The 13,147-nt window shown below is 34.8% G+C and overlaps 2 protein-coding genes across 2 annotated transcripts; one reads left to right on the top strand and one right to left on the bottom strand.

Annotated features, from left to right (window-relative positions):
- Positions 1-1,541: 1,541 nt before the first annotated feature.
- Positions 1,542-4,156, bottom strand: LOC133288143 (basic leucine zipper 61-like). The gene is made up of 4 exons (XM_061485843.1): positions 3,669-4,156; positions 3,176-3,266; positions 2,934-3,060; positions 1,542-1,735 (listed from the first exon to the last, which is right to left on the bottom strand). Exons 1-4 carry the CDS (start codon positions 4,154-4,156, stop codon positions 1,542-1,544), a joined length of 900 nt encoding a protein of 299 aa, XP_061341827.1.
- A 2,030-nt stretch (positions 4,157-6,186) lies between these two features.
- Positions 6,187-12,573, top strand: LOC133288142 (uncharacterized). Its single transcript, XM_061485842.1, has 5 exons — positions 6,187-6,331; positions 6,409-6,415; positions 6,569-6,690; positions 6,775-7,382; positions 12,181-12,573. The coding sequence occupies exons 1-5, from the start codon at positions 6,187-6,189 to the stop codon at positions 12,571-12,573; spliced, it is 1,275 nt and encodes a 424-aa protein (XP_061341826.1).
- Positions 12,574-13,147: the final 574 nt, after the last annotated feature.

Raw genomic sequence — 13,147 nt, 5'->3', positions numbered from 1 at the left:
TTTTGATTGACAAGGACTGAGTATAAGAGTGAGATTTAATCCACAGGTTGTGCAGTTTACAGCAAAAATGTTATCCATGTGACTCTGTCGAGGTTGGTATGGGTTATTATACCTTGACGATCTTTGACTATTGCTTATTATGGTCACATGATTAATAAGTCTACTATGCAGGCATGGGACTATACAGTCAGTAATATTATGGAAAAGTTATTTGCAATGCGATACATCAAGAAAAAGAAAAGGAAAAAGCTAATTCACAAAGTTGCATAGATAAGTCTTTTGCTTAGGCATATAAGCTGTGCTTTAGTACCACATGCATGTTAAGTAACTCGCTCGAGACGGGGATGTTAAAAAAATCCAACCCAAGCCACAACTAGCATGGGAAAGGTTCGACTAGCTATACCAACACTTATTGACAATAAAATATGGTTTCTAGACCTAGAGGAAAACCGTGTCTAAGTAGAAATGTCAACTTTCTAGTCTTCAATTTCTTCAATAAAGAAGCATATAAGCGGCAATTAATTGCTCTTCAAAACCATTATATATCTACTTTTGATTAAATTATTGTGTATTTAATCTAAACCACCCTAGAAGCATTTACAGTGGACCATTATGGTGCCAAAGAAATTATGATAACCTTGCTGAAAAGATGCTGATAGCAACTCTAAAAGTCAGTAGATCAGATATAAAATATTAACATGATCATTGAGATCCGAAAATTTAAAGAAACAATCTTCATTTACAGATAACATCAAGTTCCACGAAGAAGGTAAGAGAAATTAACTTTAGAGTTTATTCAATACTTTGTACAAATTTTTAAAAAAATATATAAACAATAAAAGGAAAATTTTAAATAATTGATAATTATGCCCAAGGAAATAAAACCATAAAAAAAATAGAGCACTATTCAGACACCCTCTCCCATGGTAAACTGAATACAAAGCCATATTTTTTTTTACCTCACACCAAGAAAAAAAAATCATTGGGAATTTTCATTTGCAAAGAAAAACTAAAACTGTGATCTTAAGAAATTAAGGGTCTGTTTGAATTCTATTTTAAACAATTTTTTGATTTTCAGAATAAAAGAATATATTTGATAAAGACTGGTTTGTAAAAATAGTTCTAAAATTTATAACTGTTTTTAGATTTTAAAATTAAATTTAGAAAACATGTATAAGTTGATTTTATTTTATGTTTTGACTTTTAACTTTTAAAACAAAAAAAATAAAAAAAAACATATGTTTCCATAACTAATCTACAAAATAGTTTAAAAAAAAAAATCAAAACATAATCAAACATTATCCTAAATCTTAAAATTTCAAACCAATCCCAAATAATCACATAGAGCAAAAGTATCTTTTTGCAAGCAATTAATCAACTTGTCAACTTCCTACACCAAAACTCATAAATATGTCAGGGGCCCCACAGCCACGTTTTAGTGGGGAGCATGCACATCACGTGATATTCTAGTTAGCATGAAGGAAAATAGAAATAATTCACATCCTCTTCCTAACTGAGGAGCTGGTTGGTTCTTGTCCTTATTACATTCGAAGGGCTGAAATGTTGTTAGCTGCTGATGCAGAAAAGGGTGGCAATGATGGTTGTGGCTGTGATGGTGATGGAGAATGAATAGAATTGCCATTATTATTGACCATGTTTCCCATCTTCTGTTGGTTTTGCTGATGATAGATTTGCCTCAGTCTATCTATTTCCTTCTTTAATGCTTCTTGGCGAGCTGAGAGATGGAGAAAAAAAATATAGATCATAATCTCAAGAATCATGGTGATTTTAGAAGTTTCAAATGTGACTAAATAAGCCACAAAATATAAAAGAAAACATCATATATATATATATATATATATATATATATATATATATATATATATATATTCAATCAGAAAAATATTTCTGCAGATAAGTTATCTGCATTTAATCCCAAAACGACGTAGTTTTGGGATTAAAATATTAAAAAATTATAATTATAAAGACTATAATAATCCTGAAAAAAATTAAAATTATAAAAAAAATCATTATTTTCTTCTCAAAACGACGTCGTATTGAATTTACTACAGATAACTTATCTGCAATAACTGCAAAAAAATGAACCCATATTCAATTTACTTGTTTCAAAATGTGTTTCTTATTTTCAATGAGTATTTTCTTCTTAATGATTTCATAACTAGATATCAACATTATGTATGGAACTTATAAAGGATTTTGAAATAAGTAACTCTATGAACTTAAATTATATATATGTATGTAATTGAAGTTCATGGAATTATTTCTTTCGAATTCTTTATTACACACGCGCACGCATGCACACAAGTACAATCTTATGAAAATTGAACCGGACTGGTCGGTATGTTTGGTTCACCTAGAAATCGGACCTTCAATTAACCTGATTCATATACAGAATCGATTTTATATTTGAACCGTTCTTGAATTGAGTTCAACCGATATTGGTTTTTTAACTAAACCGGTTTTATCTTATTTTTGGGTAAAATATTTAAAAATCAAACCTCCAATCAACCCAATTCAGATTGAGGATCGGTTTTGTATTTGAACCTTCCTAGATTGAGTTCAACCGATATTGGTTTTTTAACTAAACCAGTTTTATCGTATTTTTGTGTAAAATATTTAGATTGCTCGGATCGGGTGCTTTGATACTTAAAAGACTCGCCACTACCCCCAACTTTATTTGATTATAATGCTTCTAATTTTGTATCTATTATATATGTTGTACTAATTTAATTCAGTTAGTGGACTGGTTGAACCAGTAACTCATTGATCAAGTATTATAACTTATTTGAGTTTATTAAATATTATATAAGCAAATGACAAGATCTTAAGTACAAATTATCTATAGATGATAAGAGGCAAGGAAACTAATTAAAGAAAATTGTGTGCAAGTTAACAAGAAAAGAAGTGATTACCATCTTTGAAAAGCTTGTCTTGGGCTAAGGCAGCTATCCGTTGCTTCAAGGTACTATTGTCCACATTAAGAATCAAACGTTGGTGGTCCAAGAATGCTACACGTGGCGACAATGCTGATACCTCCGACTACATTTTCACAATTATCAATACAAAATTACTACTACTTCCGCTTCAAACATATTTGCTAAAAATTAAACTTATTTTTTTTTTTTTTGTATGAAAAAAAATTAAACTTATTAACCTGCAAACTTGTGACGCTCCTTTCAAGCTCAGAAATGTATTGTAGCTTTCTCACCCTCGACCTCTGAGCTGATTGCCGGTTAGCCAAAACTCTGATTTCCATCATAACATTCAATAAATAGGGGGGATTTTTTTTTTGCTTCAAGTACAATATTGAAAAGTTTTACTTCTCTTCTCAATAGTTGATTTTTGTCAATTTAAAGATTATAATTTATTTATATAATAATTAATAAATTAATATAATTCAATAAATTATAAATATTAAATAAGTCTTGGAGTCAAAAAAAATCCAAATTATATATGTGTCGTAATCGTTTGAAACAGGTGTTAAATTAAAAAATTTGAAATTAAATATTAACTGTTGATTTTTATTAATCTAATACTTATAATTTTTTGAAAATTAATAATTAATCAATAATTGTGATCCTATAATTACAACGATTAGATTGATGTGAATCAATTTAGTTTTAAATTTTTTAGTTTAACATGATTACCTTTTGACTCTTTTGGGATCTAGGATAGTTTCGGTGCTTGTTGGGGTAGGGGAAGGTGGCGTCGCCGAGTCACTTTGGCATGAGCTTTCCATCTCGCAGGCCTCATTTTTAGGCTGATTAATAAGGTATTGCATGGAAACGACGACGTCCAATGCCATAGGCTTCTCATTGTTGTTGCTATTCTGCTCTGATGGCGACGACGGCGTTTGAGGCAAGGCAATGTCGTCGCAGAACATGGACATGAGCTGGTCATCCTCTAACCCGTGGAATGCATGGGCAGTGGTCCTCGCCGTCGCAGCACCGTCATCGGAGAATCGGCATTCCTCGAGGAAGGCAACCGAGTCGCTCGCCGATCTCCGGTGACAACCCCGTCGTGACGACGAGAAGTCGAGGAACTCGTCAACCCATGATGGCAATTGTTGTTTGTCACTAGTGGTGGTGGAGGTGAAATTTGATGGTGGTGGTATTTTTGGAGGTAACTGTGCCATTACGTACCCTACCTACTGCTATGGTTATGGTTATGTCACCACAAATATCGAGAGACCAAAAATTTTGTCTACTATGTGAATAGGCTAATATCTGTGTTTTTGTGTGAGGAAATATTGGAGAGAGAGAACAAAGATCCCAACTACAACCTAACCAAGTAACTAACACAAACGACCACCAATCTCAGATCAAAATCTTCTCCTCGGGCTTATAAAAGGAGAAGGGGGAGAATATAGGAGAGATATTAGGGAGGAGAGAGATATTGAGGTCTTATGATATGATACAACGTATTTGTAGTTTTTTTATAGTTTTTTTTTTTCCCTTAAACTTGTTACATGAATTATGTTTATTTTTCTAAGGTTGAGAGAGAGAGAGAGAGAGAGGTGGGTCACATGGGAGGGGAATAGAGACAGCTAGCAACAGCTAGTATGTGAAAGACTCGACGAATTTAGTGGGGAGGATTAGGAGTGTAGTTTAATAACTAGAGGAATCATCAACCACGTGCAGCTGTGACCCTATCCCTTATCATCCATTATATGAAACAATAATTGCATATGTAATATAAAATTTAGGCTGTTGGAAAATTCTTACATATCAGCCTCATATACATCATATCATCCACTTAATCTTAATTCTGTACGTGGAAAAATGTAGAACATTTTTTCTTATGTTCTGCTTTACTGTGTGATAAAATGCTGTCCTTTTTACCATAAAAATTTGAAAAAGGAAATTAATGCGTTAGTTCGAAATTTGAACATTTTATTACAATAATGCGGTGATGTATAATTTGTGAGTGTACGTTTGTCACATGTCTATGAGACCAGTGATTTAAGACCCTCTCCCATCCTGGGCTAGATTACATTGGCTCACTCACCACTCTCTCTGAAGGTTGGGGTCAGTAGTTAGACCCTAGATACACGTTGACCCCTTTGACTCCTGAAACTCCCTGGTTGAACTCATGACTTCCGGGTCAGAAAGATCAGAGGGGGTCACTATTTAAAAAAAAAAAAAATACAAAAACGCGCTGCTGCCTAGATCTGAAATTTGAATCGTTCTTCTTTTTCTCTTCTAATCTTCTTTCTCAATCTCCCTGATCCGGTGATCTCCTCCACCGTAGTGGTTAATCCTATCATCTTCAATCTTCTCTCTCCCTCTCCTCCGTGTGCTAATTCTTCTATCCCCACCGTTGATTCGTCGCGCCGCCGCCTCTCCTCTGATGTTCTCTTTTGGGTAAAGGATCTCCTTTCACATGCTACGGTAGGTGCGTTCGAAGTACAAGGAGGGCCTGAGTTTGATGATATAAATTTTCATTAACTCCATTGAAATATGTGTTTTATACTTTAATAGTTCGATACTTTGATTAGCTTGTGTAAAATTGACTTGTGGATGTAATTAATTGAATTATGTTAAGTATATTTTGAATTTTTAATGATTGATGGTTTTATTTTAATTTTTTGATTTTTTCGTATAAGATATATATATATATATATATATATATATTTATATTTATATTTTTTTAATATGTAAAACCGGGTCAGCAAAGTAATCCCGTAATCCTTCAGTTGAACACATAATCCTATGACCCCTGACTTCCACTAAGTTGATGACCAGGTCGAATTTTTAAACATTGTATGAGACGGGAGAAGAGTGTGCGGTTCAAACGGTGCATGCATACAATGCATGATATGTGGCAAGTGTGAATTACTTCTCATAGATATCAATATTAATATTTCAATTTGTTAGTTAGTTGAAGTTGGTTTCGGTTTCTGTTAGTTAGTTGACCACGTGGCACCTTTGTAACTTACTTGGTTCCAAAACTATAAATAGAACCAAGCTTCTGTAATTTAACATCTTTTGATTCATTTTCTCAATGAAAAACATTCAGTTTGTTTTACTTTCTAAGATGTTATCAGAGCCATACATGGAGCTCTGATATTCGCCGTTTTGATTTCTACATAGCTTCACTTCTAGAAGTTCTTTTTACTCTTCTGATCTTCCTTCGATTTTCTTTTGAGAGATCACTTTTGTATTCATGGAAGGTGGTGAAATGGTGAATCAAAGCTCCAACCTAAGCGAAGAATCAGACGTTAATCCAGTTCAGGTGAAGAACGATGGTTCAGTTAAGGCTATCGTTCATGATATTCCAGATCCAGGAAGTCCCTACTATTTGCATCTAAGTGAGAATCCTGCACTTTGATTTCGAAAAACAAGTTTTCCTTTGTCAATGGAACAATTTTTGTTCTTGAAATCTCAGATCCAAGGTTTGCTACTTGGGAGAGATGTAATACCATAGTGATTTCATGGTTACATCGATTGATCACAGAGTCTATTTCACAATCTATTCTTTGGATGGATTGTGCTGTTGATGTGTGGAACAATTTGAAAGAACTTTTTTCATAGTCTGATGTTTTTAGAATTTCTGATCTACATGATGAAATTAACAAATTGCAACAAGGTGACAATTCGGTCAGTGATTACTACACGAAGTTAAAGATCTTGTGGGATGAACTTGAAGCCCTGCAACCTACACCTGCATGTAGATGTGTTCGACCATGCTGCTCAATTTTTTCACAGATAAGAGAAATTTGAGACAGAGATTATTCTATAAGATTTCTGAAAGGCCTCAATGAGCAATTTACTCATGTGAGGTCCCAAATCATGTTGATGGACCCATTACCAAATGTCAATCGTGTGTTCTCCTTAGTGACTCAACAAGAAAGACAGATGGTGCAACTGGAAGGTAATATGCCTAAACTTGAAACTTCCAAAGTTTTTTACAATTTTGCTGATCAAGCCTTTGAGAGAGGGCGTGGAATTACCCGTGGAAGAGGTCGTGGATTCTCAACGGGACGAGGAAGAACAGGAGGATCTAGATTGTGTACTTATTGTGGAAAAACAAGTCACACAGTTGATACTTATTTTGAAAAACATGGATATCCTCCTGGATATAGACAAAGGAATCCTACACATAAAGAAAATGTAGCCACTGTGACAGATCAAGATCAAAGAGCAGAGATACAATCCTCAATCAATCCTACTGATGAAGGGAAAGACAAATTCACTAAGTACCAGTATCAAACTATACTGGATATGATTCAGCAGCAAATGCAACGGCAGAACTCAACCACACACATGAGCAATGTGGTAAGGACTAAGGCCTACAACATGAACACTGAATCTTCTGAATCTCCAGGTGTTGCGAATCTAGCAAGTGTTCTAGTCGTACAAGTAATAAAATGATGAGTAAAGATCGTTCCCACGAGGATTTGTGTCAAGCACTAACTAACCATATGTACTTGAGTTGAATCAAACAAAAGTTCATAGATTGCATAGATTTCTTGTCACCAGAAACTACACTGAATTGAATTAAAACTTGATAAATAAATAAAATGTAAATTATAATGTAAACAAGTAGTCATATGTCATTTTCCCTCAAACATGAATTTATAGATGAACCAATTTCCATTATGAATTATCTACTATGTGATGTTGATCAACCTTTTTCTTATCATCTCAAGATGTAATCCCTTACTACCCTGATAGACACATTAATCAGAAACCCCAATCCCTTGGTGATTCCTTTCTTAATACATGCATTAATTACTAAGGTCTTAAGATCACATCAGAATCCTAGCATCAATCCCTTGACTACTAGCACACTGATGATGAAGTTGTCAAAAATAAAGAAACAATGTAAACATGTCTGTTCTACACTATTCCTCAACATGAAGAATTAATCAAGACAACTTCATACAATCATATAATAGATAAACAAAACATCTAATTAACCATTCATAAATTCAAACTTGAGTTCCATTGAATCAGACTACAAAGGACTCTCCTAAGACATAATTGAAATACAAACAAGAGAAGAAATATCAAACTCCATTGACATGATAGTTGAGTCTTCAATCTCCAACTGCAATTACATGAAAGTATACTAACTATTACAATACTAAGTCCTAAGAATTTGGGAAGTCAGAGAAAATGAGGAGTCAGATCAGATCTATGAAAGACCTGATCTGATCTCCCTTCTCCTAGTGTGATGGGAAAAGTCAGAATGAGATATGACAGGATTGGATTGTGTCTGGAATATGTCAGAATGTGAAGGCCCCTTGTCCTTTTATAATTTACAAATTACAACTGAAAACTGACATGGGCGCTAAAACTCTCATTTCTGGACGTTTTAGCGCTCAACCTTGACGGAAGCCCAACTGCTTTTAACTGTCTTGGGCGCTAAAACGCTCAGTTTTGGGCGTTTTAATGTTCAGCACCAGCATCTTTTGTGCAACAGGGCGCTAAAACGCTCAGTTTTGGGCGTTTTAGCGCCCAACACTTAGAATTTTCCCATTCTTCAGAATCTTCTTCCTTCTCTCTTTTGCTTCTTGAGCTTCATTTCCCTACAAAAACAATGTAAATTTTCAACATAAGCTTCAGAACTTGTATTTGAGAGATTTCCAGGACATTAACCTCTTTTCCATCCTTTTAATCACACAAATTGATATTAATTCATGCTTAAAAACCTGATGAACTAAGGGTTCATCACAATTCCCAGATTTGAACATTGATGTCCTCAGCAATGAATTGAAACAGAGAAGGACTTGAGATTCTTTACAGATGAAATTCATGAGGATGGACTTCAATTAACAAAAGATCAACATTTCATGATACAAAATTATAACCATGCAATCTCTTATTTCCTATGATTTTCCCAACATCATTTGTGACTTTTCAACAGATCAGTAAAGATGATATACAGAGACTTCCAAACAACAACACCCCCTCACTAGGAACTTCTCAAAAATTATGAGAATTTTAACACTCTTGCACACTAGTGTTTAAGGATGTACTTATCTCTCACTCTTCATTGCACTCAAACTGCCATAGGCTTGCCCATCTTCTCACTATCCACAGTAACAATGATCCATAAGGTAGATCAAAAAGGTTTTGGTATGATTAGCAATGAGACTTGGTGTGTGGCTTGACTAGAGGTAAGGATTTATGTGAAAAGGTAAGTTCAGATCAAATGAATTAGATTCAGATAAGAGGGAATTCACAGTAATTAATCAATTTCTTCCTAATTCCCTCAACTTTCTTCCTTTTCATTCCTTGTTCTTTTCTTTGAACCTTTATTCCTCTTTTTCTTCCTGACACTTTGTGTCTTTAACAAAAAAAATTCTTTTTCTTTCTTTTTCTTTCAGACACTTTGTGTCTTTAATACTTCCCTCTGTCTCTTCCAAACACTGTGTTTCACAACCTTTTCTTTCTTTTCCTTCTTTCTTTCTTATGTTTCCAACACCTTGCATTCACTTATTGCAAAAACACTTTCCTCCCCACAGAACACTCCATCCCTTATCACTTATCTGAAACTTTTAATCTAAAGGATTGGAATAAATGTGGTTCTTGGCTTGATAGACAACATGCTAGGCTCAAGTGTTTCATGCAATTGGAACTTAAAGGTTGGCCATTTGACTTTCTGGTTCAAGAAGGAAATGCCTCTACCCTACACATCATCAACCATTTCAAGCAAGAAACAGGGCAAGTTCTAAAGCTATTCATGTAGTGAAGTGCTCTCTGAACAAAATTTTTTGTATAGGCTCAATTTTGCTCACAGTTCAGAGTGCATGCTTGACTTTCTCTATATGCATCAAAATTAATCTTTCTACTCTTACACATTGAATGAGTCATGCAATCATTTCATTTAAGCTCAACATGCAAGGTATAAGATTGTATCCTTTAATTTGATCAATCATATAAAACTTTGATCAGTCAAATCCTCATTAAATTCCATATCAAAACTGAAATCCAAATTCAATATTACAGCTAAAATCTAAATCACACAGAAAAATTAGAAAAGAAAAAGATTGAGATATTTCCCTGTTTCGGCTCATCAATTTGTGTGACATCTCCTTGAAATTTGCATGCCATTCAATCACACCCAATTCCCAGATTTAAATGTTGTTGTCCCCAGCAACTAATTTGAATCTAAAAGCAGCAATTGATCACTGAAACACATTATACATAACCCAATAGCATCAGTACTATCGCAATGTGAATCAGTCAAAACAGTAATTATCTCAATGTACTAAACTGAATTACAAAACTAAACTAACAACAAAATAAAACTAAGAGAAAACTACCCAGAAACATGTAAATCATATGAGTGGACCAGCGCTAAAACATTGAAATCAAGCGTTTTAGCGCTGGTCTCTAGAGACATGTGCACATTGATGTGCGTCGCATCGCGCTAAAACGGTCACGTCTGAACGTTTTAGCGCTATGGACCAGAAAGAACAAAAATTCACACATAAATTTAAATTACTGAAAAATAAAAGATTCAATCTCAAATATTAATGGTGTCTGTCAATGTTGAAGAACAAATCCCCGGCAACGGCGCCAAAAACTTGTTGCGAATCTAGCAAGTGTACTAGTCGTACAAGTAATAAAATGATGAGTAAAGATCGTTCCCACGAGGATTTGTGTCAAGCACTGACTAACCATATGTACTTGAGTTGAATCAAACAAAAGTTCATAGATTGCATAGATTTCTTGTCACCAGAAACTACACTGAATTGAATTAAAACTTGATAAATAAATAAAATGTAAATTATAATGTAAACAAGTAGTCATATGTCATTTTCCCTCAAACATGAATTTATAGATGAACCAATTTCCATTATGAATTATCTACTATGTGATGTTGATCAACCTTTTTCTTATCATCTCAAGATGTAATCCCTTACTACCCTGATAGACACATTAATCAGAAACCCCAATCCCTTGGTGATTCCTTTCTTAATACATGCATTAATTACTAAGGTCTTAAGATCACATCAGAATCCTAGCATCAATACTTTGACTACTAGCACACTAATGATGAAGTTGTCAAAAATAGAGAAACAATGTAAACATGTCTGTTCTACACTATTCCTCAACATGAAGAATTAATCAAGACAACTTCATACAATCATATAATAGATAAACAAAACATCTAATTAACCATTCATAAATTCAAACTTGAGTTCCATTGAATCAGACTACAAAGGACTCTCCTAAGACATAATTGAAATACAAACAAGAGAAGAAATATCAAACTCCATTGACATGATAGTTGAGTCTTCAATCTCCAAGTGCAATTACATGAAAGTATACTAACTATTACAATACTAAGTCCTAAGAATTTGGGAAGTCAGAGAAAATGAGGAGTCAGATCAGATCTATGAAAGACCTGATCTGATCTCCCTTCTCCTAGTGTGATGGGAAAAGTCAGAATGAGATATGACAGGATTGGATTGTGTCTGGAATATGTCAGAATGTGAAGGCCCCTTGTCCTTTTATAATTTACAAATTACAACTGAAAACTGACATGGGCGCTAAAACTCTCATTTCTGGACGTTTTAGCGCTCAACCTTGACGGATTCCCAACTGCTTTTAACTGTCTTGGGCGCTAAAACGCTCAGTTTTGGGCGTTTTAATGTTCAGCACCAGCATCTTTTGTGCAACAGGGCGCTAAAACGCTCAGTTTTGGGCGTTTTAGCGCCCAACACTTAGAATTTTCCCATTCTTCAGAATCTTCTTCCTTCTCTCTTTTGCTTCTTGAGCTTCATTTCCCTACAAAAACAATGTAAATTTTCAACATAAGCTTCAGAACTTGTATTTGAGAGATTTCCAGGACATTAACCTATTTTCCATCCATTTAATCACACAAATTGATATTAATTCATGCTTAAAAACCTGATGAACTAAGGGTTCATCACCAGGTAACTCTATAATCCCATGGATTTTAGACACTGGAGCAACTGATCACATTACTTGTAGCTATGGAAGTTTATTTCATGTCAAGAAAATTGATCTTGTTCCAATTTCTTTGCCTAATGGAAGTATTGTACATTCATATTATTCTGGTACAACTATACTATTAGATTCTTTGAGCCTAAAAAATGTCCTATGCGTAGAAAGATTCACAGTAAATCTTATATCAGTTAACAAACTCATCTATGAAGTTAACTGTCATGTCTTGTTTCAGCATCGAATTTGCATCATTCAGCAGACACCATCAATGAAGATGATTGGTTCTGCTGAGTTGGAAAGAGGGTTGTACGTTCTCAAACAAAACTGTAAATGTGAAGATAATTCAAGCAACAATAGGAAGGATAACTTGAAGACAGAGAGAGAAACTGGTTTCTCTAAAACTAGTTATCTGGTAGAAAATTGTATTGATGATGTATGGCATTTGCGTTTAGTACATTGCTCAAAGGCTATAATAAGAGCCATGATGCTCCATTATCCTTTCATTAAGTGTAAGAACATTGATGGTCCTTGTGACACCTGCCATTTAGCAAGGCAAAAGAGATTAAATTTTCCTATTAGTCATACTGTATCAAGTTCAGCATTTGATCTTATGCATATTGATATATGAGGGCCATGTTTAGTGCCTTCGATACATGGCTATAGATATCTGTTGACTATAGTAGATGATAATACCCGTTTGGACTCACCAATGCGCCGACAGTGTTCATGGATTACATAAATAGGATTTTCCTGCCGTATCTGGATCAGTTTGTGATCGTCTTTATTGATGACATTCTGATTTACTCCAAGACTGAGGAGGAGCATGCAGAGCATCTGAGGATTGTTCTGCAAGTGCTGAAGGAGCAAAAGCTTTATGCTAAGCCTTCTAAGTGTGAGTTTTGGCTCAAATCAGTCAAGTTTCTCGGGCATGTGATTTCAGCGGATGGAGTTGCAGTGGATCCCAACAAGATTGAGGCCGTGCTGGATTGGGAGAGGCCAAAGACAGTTACGGAGGTGAGGAGCTTCTTAGGTTTGGCAGGTTACTATCAGAGGTTCATCAAGGGTTTCTCCATGATGGTTCTTCCTTTGACTCGCCTTACCCGAAAGGAGACTCCATTTGTGTGGACTCACGAGTGTGAGGCGTGCTTTCAGGAGTTGAAGGAGAGATTGACTACTTCACCTGTGCTGGTCCTTCCTGATCC

This window comes from Gastrolobium bilobum, unplaced genomic scaffold (assembly GCF_033153095.1).
Source record: "Gastrolobium bilobum isolate Gb01-03AN ecotype WA unplaced genomic scaffold, APGP_CSIRO_Gbil_v1 utg14970, whole genome shotgun sequence".
In the NCBI taxonomy this organism is placed as follows: Eukaryota; Viridiplantae; Streptophyta; class Magnoliopsida; order Fabales; family Fabaceae; genus Gastrolobium; species Gastrolobium bilobum.
The sequence above is the reverse complement of the archived record's forward strand: the minus strand, read 5'-3'. Positions and strand labels throughout refer to the sequence as shown.